The 24115-nt window shown below is 43.3% G+C and overlaps 1 protein-coding gene across 1 annotated transcript; it reads left to right on the forward strand.

The window, feature by feature from the left end:
- The first annotated feature begins 321 nt into the window (after positions 1-321).
- Positions 322-22403, forward strand: LOC133440580 (matrilin-2-like). The gene is made up of 12 exons (XM_061717895.1): positions 322-454; positions 3206-3350; positions 4487-5059; positions 5662-5784; positions 7346-7468; positions 10036-10158; positions 13946-14068; positions 19597-19719; positions 19820-19942; positions 21105-21515; positions 21604-21756; positions 22285-22403. The coding sequence occupies exons 2-12, from the start codon at positions 3224-3226 to the stop codon at positions 22401-22403; spliced, it is 2121 nt and encodes a 706-aa protein (XP_061573879.1). The 5' UTR covers positions 322-454; positions 3206-3223.
- Positions 22404-24115: the final 1712 nt, after the last annotated feature.

Genomic DNA, 24115 nt, shown 5'->3' on the forward strand with positions numbered 1-24115 from the left:
TCATCCACATCGTATGTAATCATACTCACCTCCTTCACAGCCATGATGACGTGTGAGGCTGCTCAAAAAAGAGAAATCTTTAGCATTATTGGTCCCTTTTTATAGTCAAATCCCCAATATGAGATGTTAAGTAGTTCTTCTGACATGTAAAACTTGGAATTGAGTTTCAACCTACCTGGAATAAACAGGGGTAACCGGATACGTGGATGGATGTGAGTGAAAGACATGCTGTTGTTATGGTTTTACCAGCTGAAAGAGTTGCAGGAGAGGCGTCTCCTGCGTTGGAGTTGGAGTCGTGTAAACAGGAACAGGGAGGATGGAGCGGAGGGCTGAGCGCTGCAGAAGGACGGAGGGCTGGGATAAACTGCAGGATTTATACTTGTGGAGCTCCTCTCTGCACTCAGTGTGGGGATTTCTTTGCCGGAGCTGAAAGGTTATTTGTTCTGATAAGAAGGTGAGTGAATTATAAATGTATCTTGGGTTTTGGTTTGATTAATCTCAGTGCTGGAACAGCTCGGGCTCCGTCTGCAGAGCCTGGTCTCATCATTCACCTGTTGTGTATCAGCTTCAGATCTGAGTCTGGGAACAGCTGGGTTTCCTCTGCACGCATCAGGACGAGCTGTCAGGGACGGGGAATGTGCAAAACAGCCGTTCAGGACTGGCTGTTTTTGTGGTTCATAGTAAACAAGCAATCTTGGCTTTAACTTTATCAGGAAACACAAGACGACCTACTCTTATAATGTAAAGTGTGTGTTGTCCTTGACTTCAAATTTAGAGTACCGTATTTTCTGGACTATAAGCCGCTACTTTTTTCATAGGTTTTGAACCGTGCAGCTTATACAAAGGTGCAGCTATTCTGTGGATTTTTCTTCCACCACTCGGGGCGCTCTAACCGGAATTAGAATCAAAACTAAGACAAAATAAATGCAAAGAAGAATACGCTACTTCTTCTTTAGCAGATAGAAGTAGGTAGAAGCAGATTTCAAACAGATAAATAGATAAATAAATACCGATTATTTTCTCTTGGTTCTGTCCCGTTTTAATCAGCAAAGTTGCTGCCGTGTTAAAAGAAAAAATAGGAAAGATCTATTTAGGTACAAACATGTGTATCATTTACAGTTCAAAATCCTTCTGTACTTGTAGTAAATATCTAATCTAACAACATAAATATCTGTGGCTTGCATATCTTTTTTTTAAATAGAGCGGATGCGGCTTATATGACGGTGCGGCTTATAGTCCAGAAAATACAGTAACTTGTTGGTTTACAGGAAGTTTAAAAAAGACATGGTTGTATGAAGTGTGGATATTTGATATTATTTAAAATAAGAAAAACACTGGCAGGGAGACGTCAGGCTGATGTGAGTCGAGAGGTTTCAGCTCGGGATGAGACGTGACTTGTGAGGCCTCCAGGTCTCAGCTCACGCCAGTGAGGGGTTTCTGTCGGACCTGAGCCCCTCGTTTCTGTGTCGCCACAGGCGGGAGATTTATTGTCATTGTGCTTTTCAGTGTGGGTATATTTGCTATTTCTCAGTGCGGATGGTTCCTGAGACAGCAGCAGTCCTGGCAGGTTCAGGACGGCTCTCCTGGGACCCGACCGGGACCTGAACCGGGAAACAGCCGGCTGTACCTGTCAGCCTCTCTTAAATCACTTCCAACCACCTGTGCAGCTAAACATCCAGAAGCTTGGCAGGTCCATCAAGGCAGATGGGAAAACATCTCTCCAAATAAATATAAATCAAACTTCATAAACCAAACGTGTTTCAACATATTAGATTTATGTTATTTAAATGTTTGTCGAACCCTTGAAAACTGAACTGGAGTACAATTTCACACACTGAAACGGGAAATCTAAAGCTGGCCAGAAATACTTTTGATGTGCGTTTGTTAAGATGGCGTAGTGGTTTCTGTTGGGGTTTGGGGCTCTTTTCTTGCGTTTTACTTGGTTTTCAGGTTTGGTCTTGTATTTATAACTTGTTTCCTGTTTTTCCTTTAAAAAAAAAAAAGTTGAATTCTTGTTTGCTGTTTCTTGTCTAATCTTCCCTGATTGTTCAAATGGTCTTTTTTTTCTTCCCTGCTTGTCCATCTGCTCGTCCGTCTGTTTGACATCCTGCTTGTTTTATATCCTAGTTGCCTTGCTTTTTCTGATGGAGGCCTCTTTTTATATCTACTTTGGGATTCTGCCAGTGCAGGAAGTTTTCTTTTGTGATATTAAAAAACTTGTCAATGCTCCAGACCCTTACAATTCCTGCATTTGCCTCCATATTCACCTTGTGACGACAACAACCACGTCTTTGTACTGAGTTGTACAGATGTGGAGCCGTCTTCTGAAGCGTCTCATAAGCGCTTCTGTCCGTTAACTTAGAATGGAGAGATTTCAGCGTTGCCTAAAAAGCATGATGTGAAGCTGGGAGATAAAGCTTAGAGAGCTGGATAACTCTACTCCGATCTGTATCTGTGACGTCACAGAACCCTGCAGATGTGAACGGTTCACAGGATGACATATCAACAGACTTAGGTGGTCCCAAACATTGTGACAGGGTTGCGTTAAAGTAAACACTTTGAGTTGGTGGTAATTTTAAACACTAAAGCCGATGCTCACATTAAAATGAAACATCATCTGGTACACAAAAACCTAAGTAATCCTCTACAGGACTGTCTCAGAAAATTAGAATATTGTGATAAAGTTCTTTATTTTCTGTAATGCAATTAAAAAAACAAAAATGTCATACATTCTGGATTCATTACAAATCAACTGAAATATCGCAAGCCTTTTATTATTTTAATATTGCTGATTATGGCTTACAGTTTAAGATTAAGATTCCCAGAATATTCAAATTTTTTGAGATAGGATATTTGAGTTTTCTTAAACTCTAAGTCATGACCAGCAATATTAAAATAATAAAAGGCTTGCAATATTTCAGTTGATTTGTAATGAATCCAGAATGTATGACATTTTTGTTTTTGTAATTGCATTACAGAAAATCACAATATTAAACTTTTCTGAGACAGTCCTGTAGTTGTGCATGCCTTTTGTGATGTTTCTTCCCCTATTTCTAAATAAAATCAGAAATAACAGGTTAATTTGCTGGTTGTTTCATTCCTGCTGTGTTGTCTGTGCCTCTCCTCCTCTGCTGACACTCTTCCTCTCTGGGCTGCTCCCCACTTGACATGATGGGAGTGTTTCTGGTGTCTCTTTCTGCTGCAGTTGTCACATCTCGTCAGGATGAGGTCCCTGGCCCTCGGCCTCTTCTGCCTGTTGTGCTGCAATGCAGCGCAGCTGGACAGACGCCGCCGCAGACCCAGCACAGCCACAGGGCACAACGACACCACAGTCCAAAACAAGACAGCGGGTAAGCAGCGAGCTGGAGACCAGACTCATAAGTGCATCTGCTTTGTCACTTTTCCTCACAACGGATCACACACTTGATTGATTGATTGAAATTCTTTATTCAGTCACATCACTCAACAAATATTGAACACAAACATTATCAAAAAATAGTGACTGAAAAGGCACAGGCAGAAGCAAAGTGCTTATATTAATCCCTGTCTTACATACAAACTAACAAACAATAGCAAAACTAAACCAGAAAAACCAGAAAAGGAGGACCAATAAGGTTTACATATATAATAGTAAAGAAATTTTTTAAAATATATATACGGTATTTTCTGGACTATAAGCACTATAAGCACCTGCATATAAGCTGCATCCGCTCTATTTAAAAAAAAAAAGATATTTCAGCCGCAGATATTTATGTTGTTAGATTAGATATTTACTACATGTACAGAAGGATTTTGAACTGTAAATGATGTACATGTTTGTACCTAAATAGATCCTTTCCTAACAGTGTCTTTTAACACGGCAGCAACTTTGCTGATTAAAACGGGACAGAACCAAGAGAAAATAACTGCTATTTATTTATCTATTTATCTGTTTGAAATCTGCTTCTACCTACTTCTATCTGCTAAAGAAGAAGTAGCGTATTCTTCTTTGCATTTATTTTGTCTTAGTTTTGATTCTAATTCCGGTTAGAGCGCCCCGAGTGGTGGAAGAAAAATCCACAGAATAGCTGCACCTTTGTATAAGCTGCACGGTTGAAAACCTATGAAAAAAGTAGCGGCTTATAGTCCAGAAAATACGGTATATATAAATATCAAAGAACATCAGGAAACAAAAACAAATAAATATTAACCTTTGTAGCTTTGAAAGATTGCTCTACAAATCTTTTTTTTTGTAATCTGAAAATGAGCTGCACATTTGTAAATCTAGGTTAGCGTCATTTCATAATTTAACTCCCACAACAGACATACATCTCCTTTTAGTCTCTTTTCTAGCTTTTTGTATAACAAATTTACAAACATCACGCAAATTATATTTTGACTCACGTATTGAGAAAAACCGTTGTACACAGACAGGGAGTAACTTTAATCTAACTTTATACATTATTTGCATTATTTTATGATCCTTATATAATCCTTCTGATTCCAGAGAATCCATGCAAAGCCATCCCGCTGGACTTCGTCTTCGTCATCGACAGCTCCAGAAGCATCCGCCCCAACGACTACGAGAAGGTGAAGACCTTCATCATCAACCTGCTGCAGTTCCTGGACGTGGGCCGTGAGGCCACGCGCGTGGGCCTGCTGCAGTACGGCAGCGTGGTGCAGCCCGAGTTCTCCCTCAGCACCCACACCAGCAGGGCGGAGGTGGAGCAGGCCGTGGCTGGCATGAAGCACCTCGCCACCGGGACCATGACCGGCCTGGCCATCCAGTACACCATGGAGACGGCCTTCACCGAGGAGCAGGGGGCCCGGCCCCTGAGCCAGCACATCCCGCGCATCGCGATGATCGTCACCGACGGGAGACCTCAGGACACGGTGGAGGAGGTGGCAGCTCAGGCCAGGCAGGCTGGCATCCAGATCTTTGCCATCGGAGTAGGCAGGGTGGACATGAACACCCTGAAGGCCATAGGGAGCGAGCCGCACTCCGAGCACGTCTACCTGGTCGCCAACTTCAGCCAGATTGAAACTCTGATCTCAGTGTTCCAGTCCAAACTGTGTGGAGGTGATTACGGCCCAATCCCAATACTCCCCTTACTTTTCTTCACTCGCCCCTTCTTTTCTTCCCTACCCCCTAAAAAAGAAGGGGGAGATTTTAGGGCACTTGAAATCTAGGGTACTAGGACAAACTAGTGATTATATAAATTCACTGAGTAAATATTATGAAAGTAAAATATATATTTCTCGCTAGAAATGTAATCAAAATGCATTTTTATGCAGAAACTAACTCAAAATATTGATTTTATCCACTAAAAAATAAGAAATGTCCGCCATGTTTTTTTTTTGGATTCAGTCCGCAAATGACAACGAAAAGCATTCTGGGAATTTTATGGTCCCTAGATCAAACTAGGGTGCATCTGAAAACACTCGCTGTGAAGGGGCTATTCTCAGCCACTCCCCCTCATTATGCCCACTCCCCCTAGGTGAAAAGAGGAATTGGGACACCACTACCCTCACGGGAACGTGCAAAATCTAGGGGTAGGGATCAAAACGAGGACGAGGGGGAGTATTGGGACACACCCTAAGCCTTTCTATTACCGCGTCTTTCTTTCTGTTCCACACCTCGTTGGTAAAGCTGCATCTGTCTGAATGTTCCTGGGTGCTCAGGTTCAGAGATGTGTAAGGTGTTGGACCATCAGTGCCAGCACATCTGTGTGGACGTCCCTGCCTCATACAGGTGCAAGTGCAGGGAAGGCTTCACGCTCAACCCGGATGGGAAGACCTGCACAGGTGAAAGACCTCTTTTTTCCCCTCCTTTCTCTCTCTGAATCTCCTACTCTATCAGTCGTATGTTTGCCCAGTTTTCACCTCACAGTTTAAGAAGCAGCTCCACTTTCATAGACAACATGTCAACTTTAGAAGAAGAAGCGGTAGAAGAAGGTAACATAGTCCATGGGCCAGAGCCCAAAATTTCACTTGTCAGAACCACTCAAGGTGACAAAACCTGATTATGAATTTTGAAAAGATCCATGTCTATAAATTATATTTTGGTATGATAACCTTCCTGAGTGGCTCATGAAGTTACCACCCCCTTCAGAAAATGACATTTTAGATGCTGCTGCATATCCTGGTTTAGACTCATGTACAGGAAATCTGTCAATGTTTCACTATATTGTCTTTGGTATCATTTTAAAAGAGACCTTTTAAGCATTCATTGAAGCTAAGATGAGAATCTTTCTGACCAACATAGAGGTCACTGCAGCCCTTTAAACTATAAACAACACATATTTTTACACCATTTTCGCCTAAATGATATACTATCTTTTAGCCCTGTGTCATCTAGGAACAACAGAGACACAAAATACAAAAACTGGAATACTCACAGGATCCTTTTAACATGATATAGGCATGAATCTTTTAAAAAAGTATGAGCAAGTTTGGTCACCTTGAGTGGTACTGATATCTGGTGTGGCCCATGGACTAACATGCTCTTACTCTGAAGGGGCTGTGGCCAATGATTTAGCTGCTTGCTTGAAGTTATCCTCTGGGAGATTTTTGGTCCCTCTCTACTTATTTACACTTTTATATGCCACATTTAAGCTCAATGTGATTCACAAAATACACAAATATTTGCAAAAATTGAGACAAAAACTAGCAGCAATCTCAACACAAGACAAAATCTCATTCAATAAATTCATATACATCCCAGACCCAGAAATACAAACACCCACTAAGTAATTCAAGTAGCTGTAAAACTGTACATTTACACACAAAGGCAGTGACTCTCCATGTGAGATGATGACTGTGGGTACGTTTGGGTTAAAATGCAGTCAAAGTTACTGTTGACCTCAGGTCAGCTGGTTTCCACAGAGTTGGACCACAGTAAGTGGTTGTGGGTTCAGCTAACAGACCTCCACTGATGAGCTGAGGGGTCTGATCGGGCCGTGGACACCGAGTGCAGAGGAGCTGATGTGTTAGGAAGAGTTTAAAAGCTGTTCTACAATGTACTAGGCAGCAGAGAAGTGACTTCAGCACTGTAGTAATATGTTCAAGTTTGTGTCAGAGTTCTTTAATGAGTCGGAGCTGCTCTGCTGAATGATGAAACAGTCCTCGCAGTGGCGTCTCCTGCGAGATGTTAATGCACGGACCAGTTTCTGCATCCTGATGATGTCACACTTGATACAGACTGAACCTTTTATGCCAGAAAGCAAATCAAAAGTCTGGGAAGGAGAAGGAATTTTGAGCTAAACTCCAGATTAGTGTTTGTGTTTCTCTTTAAGTCATCGAATGTTTGCTCTGGAGTGAAACTGTTGCAACACTGTTGACGATCCTGCGTGTTGTCCATCTGCAGCTGAAGACACGTGTGCAACAGTGGATCACGGCTGTCAGCACTTCTGTGTTAACCTTCCCGACGGCTACGAGTGTCGCTGCCGGCCAGGATACGACCTCACCGTAGATCTGAAGACCTGCAACAGTAACATTACATTTCCTTCTTCAAAAAGTTTCCCACCTTAAATGTTTCCCACCCTGCATGTTCGAAATAAAATCTTCAAATCTTCAAATCAAATCAAATCAAATCAAATCAAATGTAGCCTGAACATCTGCCCCCTTGAGAACGGGCCCTCGCGCGTGCAATTTTGCACCAATTAAGGTCAAGGACTCAAAACTAAGTCCGATGACACCACCCACGACTCTTTATATCAAACCATTCAAAAGTTATGGCAGAAAATAGGAACTATCAAATATCGACCAATCAGAAGAAGGGGCAGGGCTAATTTGCACCAATGAAGGTCAAGTACTCAAAACCGAGTCTGATGACACCACCCACAACTCTCTATGTCAAACCATTCAAAAGTTATGGCAGAGAAAAGTTTTCTAGGGGGCGCTGTTGAGCCATTAGGCCACGCCCATTAATGCAAACCATGAAATATAAATTTATCACCAGGCCTGGCTTGGGTGCAAAATTTGGTGACTTTTGGGGAACTATCAAATATGGACCAATCAGATGAAGGGGGGGCGCGCTTTTTGGCGTTTATCGTCGCCACGGTAACGCTTTTGACTGAGAAAAGTAGTCCGTGTGGTTGCAGGATGGAGACGCACATTTTGATGTATAACACACCTGGGTGCACATTACGGTTCAGGCCGTACTAACTGACGAAGGAATGGCATACATTTCGCCAAAATTACACAATTAATTCAAAATAGCAGACATCCTGTTCGGTTTTGGCCATGGCTCCAAGAGACTTTTCTTTAAGTTGCGTCATGATACAGGTGTGTACCGATTTTCATGCATGTACGTCAAACCGTATTGTGGGGCTTGAGGCACAAAGTTTTCAAGGGGGCGCTGTTGAGCCATTTTGCCACGCCCATTAATGCAAACCATGAAATATCAAATTTTTCACCAGGCCTGGCTTGCATGCAAAATTTGGTGACTTTTGGGGCACGTTTAGGGGGAAAAAAGGCCGTCATTTCGTCAGAAGAATAAAGAAAGAAAGATTTCCTACAGATACAATAGGGCCTTTGCACTGTAAGTGCTCGGGCCCTAATAATATTAATTTGAAGTAACTACTGTATTTGATGTAAATGAGTTATGGACTCCGCCCTGATTGGTCCAGCAGAGTCATGTGGTTTCATGACTACAAGAGGTGGTTTGTCATGGTTGTTTTGGAGCCCCAGTTTAAATGACTGCCAGTTTTCCTCCTGCCAGCGATGTGTCGTCCACCCACCACCGGAGAGGGTCCCTGTTGGTGCTCTGGTGCATGTTACTAGAGAACAAAGCGGGGGAGATTTCCTGAAGGACGGGTGCTGTTACAATCATCAGAGCAGCAGCTGAACTGTTGAGTTGTATGTAGGCTGTCGATGTGTGGGCCAATAAAAACAAGAATGATGGGCTTGCAGTTCTGTTCACAGGACAGGATCATGAATGACTCTGTCCTGTGATGTGAACACTACTTAAAACTGTGATTATCTTGCAGCAGCATTATGACAGTTAAGACATTAAGGCCCAATCCCAATACTCCCCCTTCTTTTCTTCACTACAGCCTAAAAAAGAAGGGCGAGATTTTAGGGCACTTGAAATCTAGGGCACTTGGCCCAGGGGCTTGTCCCAATACTCCCCCTCGTTTTCATCCCTACCCTGATCAGGAAGCTGAGAGCCAAAAGCTGTTTTAATTTCAGCTGTAGCGCTGTTAATATGCCACTTTATTAAGTTTTAATATTTTTTCAGGCGTAAAAGTAACCTTTAAGATCCGCAACCGGGGCTCAGTTTATCCAAATAACGCCTGTTAAGAAATTTGACATGACGTTTTCGGAGATGAGAAGAGCCGCCGGTCCGGGGCGCTGCAGCAGGCTAGCAGCTAACCCTAACCCTAGCTGGCTGAAATAAATCATTTAGGAAGATAAATGTTGGTTTAATAGATGAAATCTATCAGTTGTAGCTACACCTGTTAAGAAATTTGCTCCGAAGATTTCGAGATTTCTGCCTGCCGGCTCCGGAGCTTATGGGTCCGCGTTAAATCGACGCAGAGCCTACGGCGTAGGTTACGTAACCTACGCCGTAGGCTCTGCGTTGGTGTAACGCAGAACCATAAATCCCTTTATTCTGGCGTGATCTTCGGCAAAACGAGTGATTATGTACATTCACTGAGTGAATATTATGAAAGTAAAATATATATTTCTCGCTAGAAATGTAATCAAAACGCATTTTTATGCAGAAACTAACTCAAAATATTGATTTTATTCACTAAAAAATAAGAAATGTCCGCCATGTTTTTTTTGGGGATTCAGTCCACAAATGACGACGAAAAGCATTCTGGGAAATTATCATAGCCCCTCGTTCGCGAAGTCAGCATCTGAAATCCCTCGCTCTGAAGGGACAGATTCATAACCACTCGCCCTCATTGTGCCCACTCCCCCTAGTTGAAAAGAGGAATTGGGACACTACTACCTTCACGGGAACGCGCAAAATTTAGGGGAAGTGATGAAAACGAGGGCTAGGGGGAGTATTGGGACAGGGCCTAATAAGAGAGTGTGACTCCTCAGGAATGGACTTCTGTGACCTGGGAAACCACGGCTGTGAGCACAGCTGCATCAGCGTTCCACAGTCCTACATCTGCAGGTGCAACAGCGGATACGTCCTCAATTTGGATGGCAAGACTTGCAGCAGTATGAGCTTTTACATTGTTTTTGGTTTCGAATCTATAAGTCTTGTGCACGGCTGAACTAATCTATTTGCATGCACTTACAAGTGAAAGATAAAGAGAAAAACAGGCTGCATTAGAGAAAAGGCAGCTCTCTTCTGTTTGTCATCACAGAGACGGATCACTGTGCAGACGGCCGTCACGGATGTGAGCAGGAGTTCACGAGCACGGACGACTCCTGTGTGTGTAGATGCAGAAAAGGTTTCACACTCAGGCTGGATGGGCAAACCTGCAAAAGTATGAGTCTGATCCTTTATCTTTTGTTTTTATTCGGCAGAATTTGTTTGAGATTTTCTTGAAAATATGATCCGATGTCAATCCATTCTACCAGAACCTTTTTTTTTTCTCCCACATCCATCATACATAAAAAGCTATTGCACTGGGTCAACCCAGGCGAGTATCACAGTATAGAGATGTCAGACCATGCTCCTACATCAGTTGTCAAAAATTTCCCAGTCAGTAGGGGAGAATGAGAAAAATAGAGAAGAAAGTAAGACCCAAGACACTAGAATAACTTCTCTTGGAGCTCTTGGAGGTTCTTTTGTTTCAAACCCTGCGGTCAACGTTAAGAAATTGAGTCTGGGCTCAGAGTTGGGTCTCAGAATTGAAAAAAATTGGTCTTTTCATGTTCAACACAGGACTGTGGCCCAACATCTGCTTTGACATTTCAGAGCCCTCGCCTTAAATCTGGAAGAGCTGCAACTGTCATGGTTTCCCAGTGTAGTTTTTTAGTTTTACTCACTCCCCTGTTTTTCCAGATCCTGCCACCCTAATCAGCCAGAGATCCACTCATTCCCTTCACCTGTGCTTCCCCACCCAGCTCCACACCTGGTTTCCCTCATCAGCAGTTCCCCTCATATACCGGCCTTTTTCCACCTTCTAGTTTGCCAGATTGTCGTGTGTTTTTGCCTCGCTTTCCAGCCTGCATATCCTGTTTTGTTTCTGCCTGCCTGCCTGTCTTTGAGCCTGCCTGATTCTTGGGGTATGGATTTTTGCCTGTCCGTTTTTGGTTTTGTTTGCCTGATCTGCCTGACTACCCGGTTTGACCCCTGCCTGCCTTTTGACAAAGATTAAAGCCTCTTGGACTCTGATCCTGCCTGGTGTTGTGCTGGGTTCTCTGTCCTGTCTGAGCCGTGACAGTACAATCTGGCCAACACTGAACCCAGCCAACATGGACCTACCACGTAAGGAAGAGGATTTGTGGGATTTTTTTTATGGGGACCGAGTGGAGTTCTGCCACCGTACGGTGAAGGGGACGGGGACATGGCCCCAGTTCCGGCCTGTTGCTGTTCCCGAAGTGGTCCCGGACCCACCCCAGTCCCTTCCCCCTTTCTGGGGAACACGCCTGGCTCTGGGTGGGCCCAGGAGCCTGCAGGCTCAGGGGAGGCAACGACGAAGGCGTCAGCCCCAGCCCCAGCTTGCTCCTGCTCCAGCTCCTGTTCCGGCTCCTGTTCCGGCTCCTGTTCCGGCCCCCCGCATCCTGTCTGCTCCGGTTCCGGCCCCCCGCATCCTGTCTGCTCCGGTTCCGGCCCCCCGCATCCTGTCTGCTCCGGTCCCGGCCCCCCGCATCCTGTCTGCTCCTGTTCCGGCCCCCCGGATCCTGTCTGCTCCTGTTCCGGCCCCCCGCATCCTGTCTGCTCCTGTTCCGGCCCCCCGCATCCTGTCTGCTCCTGTTCCGGCCCCCCGCATCCTGTCTGCTCCTGTTCCGGCCCCCCGCATCCTGTCTGCCCCTGTTCCGGCCCCCCGCATCCTGTCTGCCCCTGTTCCGGCCCCCCGCATCCTGTCTGCCCCTGTTCCGGCCCCCTGCATCCTGTCTGCCTGGTGTTGTGCATTTGGGTTCTCTGTCCTGTCTGAGCCGTGACAGCAACACCTTTGAGTTGCTTCTATACCCCAAAGTCAATAGTAACCTGGCTGACAAACTAGTTAGGCTGATTTAATTGGCAGAGGTGCAGGATGTGGTCGGCTGGCTACAAATCGCCAAATCTCCTGGCTCAGATGGGTTTGTAGTAGCGTTTGACAAAGCACATTCAAACCTAAAACCGACACAATGAATCATTTACTAGTGGCAAACTGCCCCCAACCCTATTCGAAACTAACATTCCCCTTTAAAAAAAAAAAGATCCCCTCAAATGCAGCAACTGTAGGCCCTTCTTCCTTTTAAATATGGACGAAAAGATTCCTGCCCAGGTCCTAGCCACTCGTCTGCCGTAAGCTCTGCCCTGATATCCACAGACCAGACTGGGTTCATGGATGGAAGGATTTTTTTGTTTAATACCAGATGATTTCTAAACATTTTTGGTTCCCTCAAACAGTCATACCGGAAGTTGTAATTTCCTTAGACGGTGAGAAAGCCTTTCACAGGATTGAGTGGGAGTATCTGTACTACATCCTGTCAAATCTTGGTTTCAGCTCTTTATTACATGGATTAGACTGCTTTATGACTCCCCAACTACCCATATCTTTACAAATGGTGTGAGGTCACTCTCCTTCGCCCTTCGCAGGGGCACCAGACAGGGATACCCCCCCTCTCTCTCCTCTCCTGTTTGCTTTTGCTTTTGAACCATTTACCATCTGGCTTCAGGTGGAGGGGAGAGTCGAAGGAATCACTGAGAACGATGTCAGCCAGAAGCTGTCCCTGTATGCAGACGATTTACTATTGTATGTGTCAAACCTGGGAATCATCCATCCCTGTTATTATAGACATTCTAACCCAATTCAGCAGACACTGGTCATTAATTACATTTTAATACAAGCAAAAGTTTCCTTATCAACTGCCAGCATGAGGAGGTTCCACGGTCCTCTCTCCCATTTAGAGTCATCTCAGAGGAGTTTCGATATCTAAGCATACTTGTCACTTTTCACCCAAAAACATTTTTGCCCTCTAATTGATAATCAGTACTCGAGTTGAGGGGGGATGAGGGGGGATGGCATCCCCCCTGAAATAAAAACGGTCAAAATCATCCCCCCTTTCCATCCCTTATGTCATTTCATCAATGAATGTGGTTTTACTGCTATTTCAACATTCAGAAAAATTACTTATTTGACAATTTTCACCTTTTTCAAGTAAATTTTCACTTGAAATAAGTAGGAAAAATCTGCCAATGGGACAAGATTTTTATCTTCTCATTACTAGCAATAAAATCTTGTTCCACATGCAGATTTTTCTACTTATTTTAAGTGAAAATCTACTTGAAACAGGTGAAAATTGTCGTTTTTTCCAGTGATGAGTCTTGTTTTAAGTGTAATGAGATTTATTTACTAAAATTTGACATTTTAAATAGAAATAAGACAAATATTCTTGTTAAGATTTTGAGTTTTTGCAGTGATCCATTTTACTTATCCTGTGAAGGACAGAGTCATATTGATAAGTTCAGAAAAGTGTTTTTTATTGTTGTGTTTTGATGTATTTGATGTAAGCCCAGTGGATATTTAAAGCTTACAGAAGGCTGCATTTAACTGCTGCTATGTCATTCCTGCAGTATTTCTGCAGGTGTTTTGGTCACTGCTATTATTTGTAATATATTATATTATTTGTAATCAGCACAAATTATCTGTCCCCATATGATACAATCCACCACCACCCTGATTTTTTTTTACAACTCGAGTACTGTTGATAAGTGTAACTTGGCTCCCTTAAACCTGGCCGATGGACTTGCGTGTAGCAGACCTAGGAGGAGGAGATAGAAGTACCATACCATATATCCAGTGGGACTATAGACACCTAATTAATTCTTCATGTATGTCTCTGGCAGAGATGGATTACTGTGCCGATGGCCTTCATGGATGTGAGCAGGAGTTCATGAGCACGGACGACTCCTGTGTTTGTAAATGCAGAAAAGGTTACACACTCAGACCGGACAGGAAAACCTGCAAAAGTAGGTCTACACCCATTTTCTCTTATGACGATTGTCTACGACAACACCTGTGATTTCTGGAGAGAACGTTGTGTTGAGGAATTTATCAAACCAGTTCAGAAGTCCGCTTTGTGGTTTTTTTATGAGGTTTTATTGAGCCGGCGGTGAGCACGTCTGCACAGACCAGAGGTCTGGTAGAAATGCTGACCTCGAGTGAGGTTGTAATCAGATTCTTATACAACAAGGAGTTTAACAAATGCAGGAATACACGAATCAGGCAAGAGACAAAAAGTAATTTACAGTCGGATGTGAATCGGGCCAAATGTCATTATCAGACATTTGGCATGACTGACACAGACCTCCAAATCACCCCATGGGGTGCTTTCGTGATTCAAGTCTGTTTGAGCCAACTTCCGAGGTGTTGGGACCTTCACATGGGGTAGGAAATTGGAGTCACAACAAAAGTTGTTGAGTCCAGTTGTCTGTTTGAGCCAACTTCCGAGGTGTCGGGACCTTCACATGGGGTAGGAGATTGGAGTCACAACAAAAGTTCTTGAGTCCAGTTCAAAGCCCTGTAGGGGGTAGGACTGGGCAACCTGCCCCTGCAGGGGGCCAAGCTGCTTCATCAATTCACAATTTTTTTTTTTTTTTTTTTTTCTTTTTGTTGAATTACAGTGGAGTAGTGATACATATTTTGCAAGTGAACCTTAAACATGTGATCAGAAGTCAAATAACAACAAGCCAACAAAACAAATTCAAATATCAAGTAACCAACGTGTCCTAACTGTTCTTTAAAGCAATCAAAAAACTAGTTGTGACAGTTGTATGTAACGTTTTAGCAATGTCTTTCAAGTGATGCGTTATTTCTTGGACTGTGGCATTGCGGGTATAAATGTACAACATTCAGTTTTAATGACAGCACAAGTTCCCCTTGAGAAGCTAGTAAGTAGTCCAATGTAGCACGATTCCGCAAGGCCATCATCCCTAGAGCAGCCATCTCCCGTGAGAGCATCGGCATGCCCCCTGTTGCGGTCCTTGCCGAATCCTCAATGGAATCGGGCAGTGGTTTTTGGCTTGTTTTAGGCTTAACAAGCGGTTCTTCAGAAGGAGAGTATGTGGAGTCACATCTCGATGCTACACCATAATTGTCTCGCTTGTGGGGGTCTGCGGGGCCTGTGCTGCTCCTCTGCTCCTCCGCTCCTCCACCAGTCGTGGAGGTCCTGGGTGTTGGAGCTGGGCTTTCCCTTTACCACAGAAAGAAGAAGGAATCGGCCGGTCTCCGGTGCATGGTCGAGGAGCTATGCTCCCGCAGTGGGACGCGTGGAACCAGGCCAGCGCCCCCCACCCTTGAGTGTCGGTGGTGCAGGACGTACTGAGCCCTGGACCACCGAGGCCCTCTCCGACACAAACCCAGTCTCCGGGTTGTGGCATGGTTTGCCACTAAGAAGAGACTGGACAGCTTTTACTTTTCTGTGGATTGACTGAACAGCAGAAGTTTAGAGTACAACAGAATGATATCATGGATTCATCCATGGCATGGAAGTCCATCTTCTTCATATATACAGAGGCGTGAGTTTTGTGCTTCCTAATGGGTGTTAACAGGTGTCAACATTGTCCATTTAAGTCCAGTTTAAAATTCTCTGCACATACAAAAACATTTTCATACATGAACATTTTCATACAAGAATAATTTCATATCCCTCACATAATGTCTATTTGCAGAGCTTCAAAAAAAGTCACGGTGGGGGGAAGTATTGATAATGTTTGCAATATTTTCAACACTATCTGACACATTCCCCCTTTTTCTCATCTGTGATTGCTAACTGTGATCAGCTATTTACGCGTACAAGGATGTGGGTTTCACAACGCGGCCGTCGTTGCTGACCCACAAATTATTTACATTTTTACAACCATGGGAATGCTACAATCCGTTTTTTTTTTTTTTTTTTTTTCACCTCAGTAGTCTTCTTGTAGGAGAGCTACATCATTAGGAGAAACCAGGTCGTTAGCGGGTATAGAAGGGCAAAGTTTTACATAGACAGGTAAGCCAAATTTGGCAGTTTCTTTTGCTGCATGGTCAGCTGAAGCATTGCCTAGTGAAAACAGGGTTGGACTGGGTGTGGGCTTCACATTTAACAAAGCAATAGATGAAGGTAGTTGACAGGCTTGTAACAGTTCACCAATCAATTAACCACATTTATCTCCGAGGATGAAATAAATGCTTGGTTCGCCCACAATATATAAAATCTATAAAATACAATATACACAACCAAAAGCATATCTGGAATCTGTATAGATTGTAACAGTTTTACCTTTTGATCAGTATATAGTTTCATCTACTTGGGTGGAGCTGGAGGGGGAGGGCGCTTTCAACAATTAAGAATTATCACAAATTGTATAACCTGCGTATAGTATTCCATTTTTATAAGCAGAGCCGTCAGTGAGGAAAACAGGAAAGGTCAGGACGAGTGTTAAAGACAGAGGTGTCAAAAGTATTCTCATTCATTACTCAGGTAGAAGTATAGATATTAGAGTTCAAAAATACTCTTGTAGAAGTTGAAGTATCAACTCAAAATTTATTTATTTTTATTTATTTTTTTTTTTTTTTCAAGTAAAAGTATAAAGTACTGGTTTCAAACGTACTTAAAGTATAAAAGTAAAAGTAATATAAGCGGGGAAAAACCATTAAGGCTAAAAGCCATTGAAAATGAATGCATCTTAGTATAATGCAAATATATTAAAGAACCATATATGTGCATTATTGAGCATTAACATGTGTTTCAGAGACCAGACACGTACAAACCAAATATGTTTATACTTCTCATCCAACCACAACCAAATTCACTCTATCCGGATGGCACAATTTAACTGGATAGTTTTTTAAAGGCCGAAATGAAATAGAGTAAGGCTGTTCTTAAAACGTAAGGAGTAAAAAGTAAAGATAATTGCGTGAAAATGTAAGGAGTAAAAGTAAAAACCGTCTGAAAAATAATTACTCCAGTGAAGCATACACAACCAAAAGTTCTACTTAAGTAAGGTAATGAGGTATTTGTACTTTGTTACTTGACACCTCTAGTTAGAGATTAGTTTTACATGCATTCAGAGACGTTATAGTTGGGTCACAGACAGATTTCCATGCAATTAAATTATGAAGGTACCATAGGCAGGATAAGATTATGTAAATTGGGATGCTCTGATTTGGCTCACCCCAATGGGAGCCGATCATTGGCTGTTTCCTCTGCGCCTCCTCTCAGCGCTCAACCTGTGTAGGAAACACTTTTGAAAAAGACATTAGTATTTTCATACATTTCAGATTCTTTTTTTTTTTTTTGCGTTATCCAGGCCTACCCTTTGTGGAGGGCAATTAGCAAATATATATTTTGCTTGTACCCTGGAGGGAATCCATCAATCTGATCTCGTGACAGACCACAATTCTCTTTTGCTGTCAAAATTGTTTTAGCATAAAGTTCCCTGGGGTTATCAATTTTCCCTTTGAACTGTTAAGGCAATAAATACTGTGAAAAAAGGTCTGAGCTTGCTCTGGTGTGATTTTGGCAACAGCTGTGGGATTAAAAGGGAATTCTACAAGCATCAAGTACTTTGCGCATCAAGTACTTTACTTTTCAAATCATGTGGCAAAGTTAGTTTAACCGCTGTTTCCTCTAGCCATTTTGTTTATTAATTTAAAATCTCTTACCATTATTTGGCTCCAAATTTTGTAGGCAACAGATCTTGGATTTTTGTAAAATCCAGTCGTCATCAGAAGTGTCATCGTCATTTGATTCTTTAATCAGTTTCACCGGATAAAGGTTTTGATTTTATCATTTAACTGGTTCTCTAATTTCTTTTTCGTCTGCGTTGTGTTTTTAAATCCTTCTAGCCATCAGCTTTTTATTTTGATCAGTAAGCGAAGCTATTTGAGATTCTGCATTACGGCGTCTACCTTCATCCCTCCAAAAATCTGAGGGAGTTTGAAGTGCTTTTTAGTTATTTTAACAATATTTAATACTAACTAAGTAACAAACAAAACTAACAAATAAAACTATCGGTACCGTGATTACCATACATGTATTTAAAGAACTGAAAAACTTCCCAAAAACTTTCCAACTATCAGTCTACCTGAGCATATAAATCATTCCTGTTGATGCAAAGAAGAGCGAGTCGATTCTTGCAGAAATGAAATATACTCCATTTTGGGGAGAGCGTGTCATCCCCACTTATAAAATAAAAGGGCAGTTTCTCTACATACAGTATGTCTATTTCTCACAAATATATCAGTGTTCCAACACTTACGGACCCCACGTCCTGCATGCATAAGAATAGTCCCCCTGGACTATCTTTTTATTGGTACCAGACCAACCATGGCGCCATTTCTCTCTTTAATGTTACCCGAGATATTAAACCTTTTTTTTTTTAGAAGAGCGAGTCAGATTCTTAAGGCAGGAGAAGCAGAACATTCTCACAACACAATCAAATTCAAGTGTTATGAAATTGCCAGCGTTCCTGAAAACATCTCTACAATAACGTTCCCAATAACACAAAATAATAAAAAATAACCTTCACAACCACACAGCGGACTTACCTAAAATCTCAGGATGACGTCAACCATTCTCCGGCACTCCAATTCACAGACTTTCGACAACAACTCAGCAACAATAATTTGGGATTTTGTAAGTGGATCCCTTAACCTCTAAAATTTTAGATAGAGTCGCTGATTGCGCCGTTGTTCTGGAACAGGAGTTTCCATCGAAGGTCTATTGTCATCCGGGTCACAGCACCAAATTGTTGAGGAATTTATCAAACCAGTTCAGAAGTCCGCTTTGTGGTTTTTTATGAGGTTTTATTGAGCCGGCGGTGAGCACGTCTGCACAGACCAGAGGTCTGGTAGAAATGCTGACGAGTGAGGTTGTAATCAGATTCTTATACAACAAGGAGTTTAACAAATGCAGGAATACACGAATCAGGCAAGAGACAAAAAGTAATTTACAGTCGGATGTGAATCGGGCCAAATGTCATTATCAGACATTTGGCATGACTGACACAGACCTCCAAATCACCCCATGGGGTGCTTTCGTGATTCAAGTCTGTTTGAGCCAACTTCCGAGGTGTCGGGACCTTCACATGGGGTAGGAAATTGGAGTCACAACAAAAGTTGTTGAGTCCAGTTGTCTGTTTGAGCCAACTTCCGAGGTGTCGGGACCTTCACATGGGGTAGGAGATTGGAGTCACAACAAAAGTTCTTGAGTCCAGTTCAAAGCCCTGTAGGGGGTAGGACTGGGCAACCTGCCCCTGCAGGGGGCCAAGCTGCTTCATCAGTTGTCACACTGACGTCTTTTCTAGAAATGCAGAACTGACTCTTAACCACTCTCCTCCACACCTCAGCCAGAAGGATGGAGGACACAGTTCATCCAGTTTATTCACCCCACTCTTAATCTCTAACAAATGTGTTTTTCATCTGGCACCTGAATATGAGGTGCATGTTTCCAACCACTGCTGGGGATGATGGCTCAAGAAAGAGCTGCAGTAAGTGAATAATTCCTCTCCTGCAGAGACGGACCACTGTGCTGACAGGAAACACGGCTGCGAGCAGGACTTTGTGAGCACGGAGGACTCGTGTGTGTGTAAATGCAGAGAGGGATTTGCCCTGCGACCCGATGGGAGGACGTGTCAGAGTGAGTCCGAGCACGTTGAACTATTAATGAGGTGATACTTCTTCAACAGACTTTCTTCAGGTAGTAACGTGGAGTGTTTTTCTGCATTTTCAACTCTCAGGTGTGGATCTGTGTCAGACGGTGGCCCACGGCTGCGAGCATCAGTGTGTTAGCACCGCCGACTCTTACGTCTGTAAATGTTTTGATGGATTCGTGCTGGATGACGATGGAAAGAGCTGCAAAAGTATGAACTCTGCCACCTTTAAAGTTATAGTATGCAATGTTTGAGAGCTAGCAAGATTTGAAATTGGCACCTCCTCTAAGCCCCGCCCCCTCCTCCCCCTCCCAGCTTAAATCATGTAAAAACTCTAACCAATCCGTTTCATTCGGTCCGAATGAAACGGATTGGTCCAGGACCAGAGGCTTGGCAGGGGGGGAAAGAACCAATCAGATGCCTTCATGCTGTAGGGTACGCCGTAGCCGTGGCTCTAGAGCCTGCAGCGCACCGCCAGCCGCTCTCTGCTCTCCGCTCTCTGCTCTCCACTCTCGCCGGGATGGAGACGCCGGTGGTCAGGATGCACGTTTGGGCGGGCACAGCCCCCCCTAAAACCGGCCTCGCTTACAGGTGAATGAGACATGGGGTAGTTTTGTTGAAAATGTGCTGTCCAAAATGTCCTGGAAAACTGGACTCCTGCAAATGCGCGTTCCCTAAAGTTTGTGGGGGCGTGGCTTTGGACGGAGCGCTGACGGGAGGGGGAGGAGGGGGCGGGGCTTAGAGGAGGTGCCACTTTCAAATATTGCTAGCTCTCCAAAATCATGGATAATACCTTTAACATGGATCCTATAATTAAAGGGGACCTATTATGGCATCTAATGCCTATTTTAAACAGGCCTTGAATGTCTTAAAAACAATCTTTTGATTGTTTTTGCTAAATAAATTAGAAATTCAGCCTCTGAGCCATGTCTTTATGATCTCATTCTCTAACCTCATTATCTATGCGGGATTCTTAGTGGGCGGGGCTATGATAATGAGGCTCTGTGCTGATTGGCTGCCTGAATGACGCGATACACCGCTACGAAAAAATGGTGGAAGCTCCGGCCGGCTGAGTTAATTGTGGGCGTGGTTTCATGCATCGGAGGCCAACCTAGGTAAATTGCTCCCAGCGTTACGTAACGACAGGAGCAGAATCTTATTGGCTCGTAGATCCACATCACACTGGACGCCTCATCCGGGCGGCTGTACAGACACTGCAGAATTTGGTTGCTTTCCTCCTTCTCTGAGTTGGCAGGCTGAGGGGAGACCACTTTATATATGTTAAAGCAAGAAAAAACGTATTTTCTCATAATAGGTCCCCATTAAGAATGAAAGAAAAACACATGTACATGTTTGTTTCTTCCTGCCGTAGAGCCAGAGTGCCACGACGGAGTGATGGATGTAGTTTTCGTGATCGATGGCTCCAAGAGTCTGGGCCCTGCCAACTTTGAGCTGGTCAAGCAGCTGGTGAACAGCATCGTGGACTCGTTGGACGTGTCCAGGACCGGCACACACGTAGGCCTCATTCAGTACTCCACCAAGGTGCGCACTGAGTTTACACTGGCCCAGTACACGATGGCCCAGGACATCAAGCAGGCCGTGGCCCGCATGCAGTACATGGGGAGGGGCTCCATGACGGGTGCCGCCCTGCGTCACATGTTTGAGCTCAGCTTTTCCGCCAAAGAAGGCGGCAGGCCAAACATGCCACGTGTCGGCATCGTGTTCACCGATGGAAGGGCGCAGGACCGCGTCTCTGAATGGGCCAGTAAAGCAAAGGCCTCTGGTATTATCCCATCCTGACACCCTACAAAGCATCGCATCTTATTTTAACCGCAGTTTCATGCCACCAGCCTGTTTTCTGTCACTTTCAGGCGTCACAATTTATGCGTTGGGCGTTGGCAAAGCCATTGAGCGGGAGCTGAGAGAGATAGCATCAGAGCCGGAGGAGAGTCACCTGTATCACGCCGAGGACTTCAAGAAAATGGGTGAAATTGCAAAGAATGTCAAGGCCAGCATTTGTAAAGGTACCCTGACAGAAAAATACAACCCCCCCCAAAAAAAATACAAATAAAAGTATATAAAACTAGAACGCATGATTTTCAGATCTCATAAACTTGTATTTGATTCACAACAAAACATGGGAAACGCATCAGAAATTGAAAGCCTTCAAATTGAAGTAAATCAATAAATGTGGTTTCAAAGCTGTATTGTGAACATTGCATTCTGATTTTATTTATATTTTACAGCATCCCAACTTTTCGCATTGTGGTTGCACAAAAATAGTTTAGTGTTATTTCAGGTAAAGTTAGTTTCCTGTACAACAGTTTCACCAGAGCATTGCTGCCACCTGCTGCTGCAGAGAAAACTACAGAACTAAACATCTGCAGGACTGTATCTTCTGTTTCAGTCCTCCTCTGACAGCTGATGCCTGCAGAGACACCACGCACTTTCTTAACCTGCCACCAAAGATGCGGTTGTAGAGCAGCAGCAGGGATACATTCACCCCATCCTGGGAGATTTCCTCATCATGTCCTTTTTGTTTTTCCCTGCAGACAAACCAGCTGATGAAAACATGTGCCAATGTGAGAACTTAATGATGTTTCAGAGTCAAGTCACGGAGAAACTGAAGAACCTGGTTGAAAATAATATCCTTTTTCTTTTGTGGCAATGAAACATAATCCCTGTTTCCCTCAAACGATGAACTAAAACTTTTCCTCCAGCTTGAATGATGCAGAGAAAAACACAAGGTGCATCCTACTGAAGCTGGTTGTATTTGTCTTTAAGCACAGATGCTCACAAACTCATCAACAGTGATGAGGTTATGCAGAAGTATGACTCAAAATGAAGCTAATTTTTTATTTCACAGGACTCACAAGGTGCCAAATCTGCTCTTTTTTACACCCAATCTTGATATGAAAAGAGCAAAAGAGAAGCAACGTTCAGGTCCCTGAGAAAGACAACAAAAGCAAATATTTAACGCTGAAACACTTGAGTGTTGCAATGTAAATTAGAAAGAAAAGAACAGAGAACTGATAATTTGTCATCTTCTTAGAGTGAGGATTGTTGGTGGTATGATTTCATTGACTTGCTGTGTATAAAGTTCTTTAACATGTTTACTTGAAGCCATGTCAAAGAAGCTGGAAACTCTGGAGAACCAGCTTGTTCACACATGAAGAGCTGACGTGCTTCCATCCCTGGCTCTGGCAGGATCCCCTCGGTGACGCTCCCCCAGTAACGCTGTAGCATCTGCAGATGTAACGCCGTCTGCAGCACAACATGACACCTGCAGCTGAAGTTTCTTTGGCGTTTGGCGAGCGTTCTTGCAGTTTTCTTTTGACTGAAGAACTGGCACCATGCCACTTCTTAACCTTCTTTTAAAGTTGCATTTGACAAGCGGATACAAACTTAAATGCAATCATATTTCATTTTAAAGATTTTCACACAGTTAATCTGGACTGTTTGATCATGTGCACGGAAACCCAACCCTGCTACCAACAACCTTTTCTTTTCCTCGACAGCAGTACCTCAGAATCTAGTTTTCACCACACAGGAAGCTCAACTGATATGCCATTAAAATGATGATATAGTAGCCTTGAAGGCTGCAGAAAAAACAGTTTTTATTAACTTATGAAGACCAACATGTCAGGAGCATGTTTAGGGCAGTATTTTGAGCGACGTATGTAAGCCCTTTATCGTCGCGTTACCCACTTTTCTAATAACACAGTGTATTTTCTATGACATGTTCTTATATAATCTCCTCTTTGTACAGTTGATTGACGAATAAAACTGTTATACTTCATGTATTTGGTGCCTGTGTTGTTTTTTCACTCATTCATTTCATAATGCAGATTTAGTGCTAGCAAGGGGGTGAAAGAACAAAAATTATTTTATTTCAAAGAAGTGATGATGACAGGCGACTGTAATGAGAATTTGGGATAAAAGCATCCACAAGTCTTTGAAACGCGAATAGAATCTGTCAAGGAATGTGTTCAAAACAATGTTCCTCAGAGAATGATTGCACGTTTTGATAGGGAAGTTCCCCTACTGCTCTGCATAATATTAAGACAGGACTCAAGGAATCTGGAGGAATTCCAGTGGTTAAGATACAAGGATGCAAATTTAAACTAGACAGCCATGATGTCCAAATCCCTCAGATGAAGCTGCAACATTCATCATTCGTCATTCATCAATACTTGATGAATGACATGTACCGCGTGCAGTTCCTCATCCGTATGGAGAACTGAAACATCTGCAGTGTCACGACACCTTTTAAGTGTTCTGAGAGGAAGTGCCAACATTATGATGTGATAAAACGTTTGGTGTCTCACTGGGAAGATGCAGAACATTGGAGAGACTCTGTCTGGCCTGGGAATGTCTCTGAGT

This window comes from Cololabis saira, chromosome 3 (assembly GCF_033807715.1).
Source record: "Cololabis saira isolate AMF1-May2022 chromosome 3, fColSai1.1, whole genome shotgun sequence".
NCBI lineage: Eukaryota > Metazoa > Chordata > Actinopteri > Beloniformes > Belonidae > Cololabis > Cololabis saira.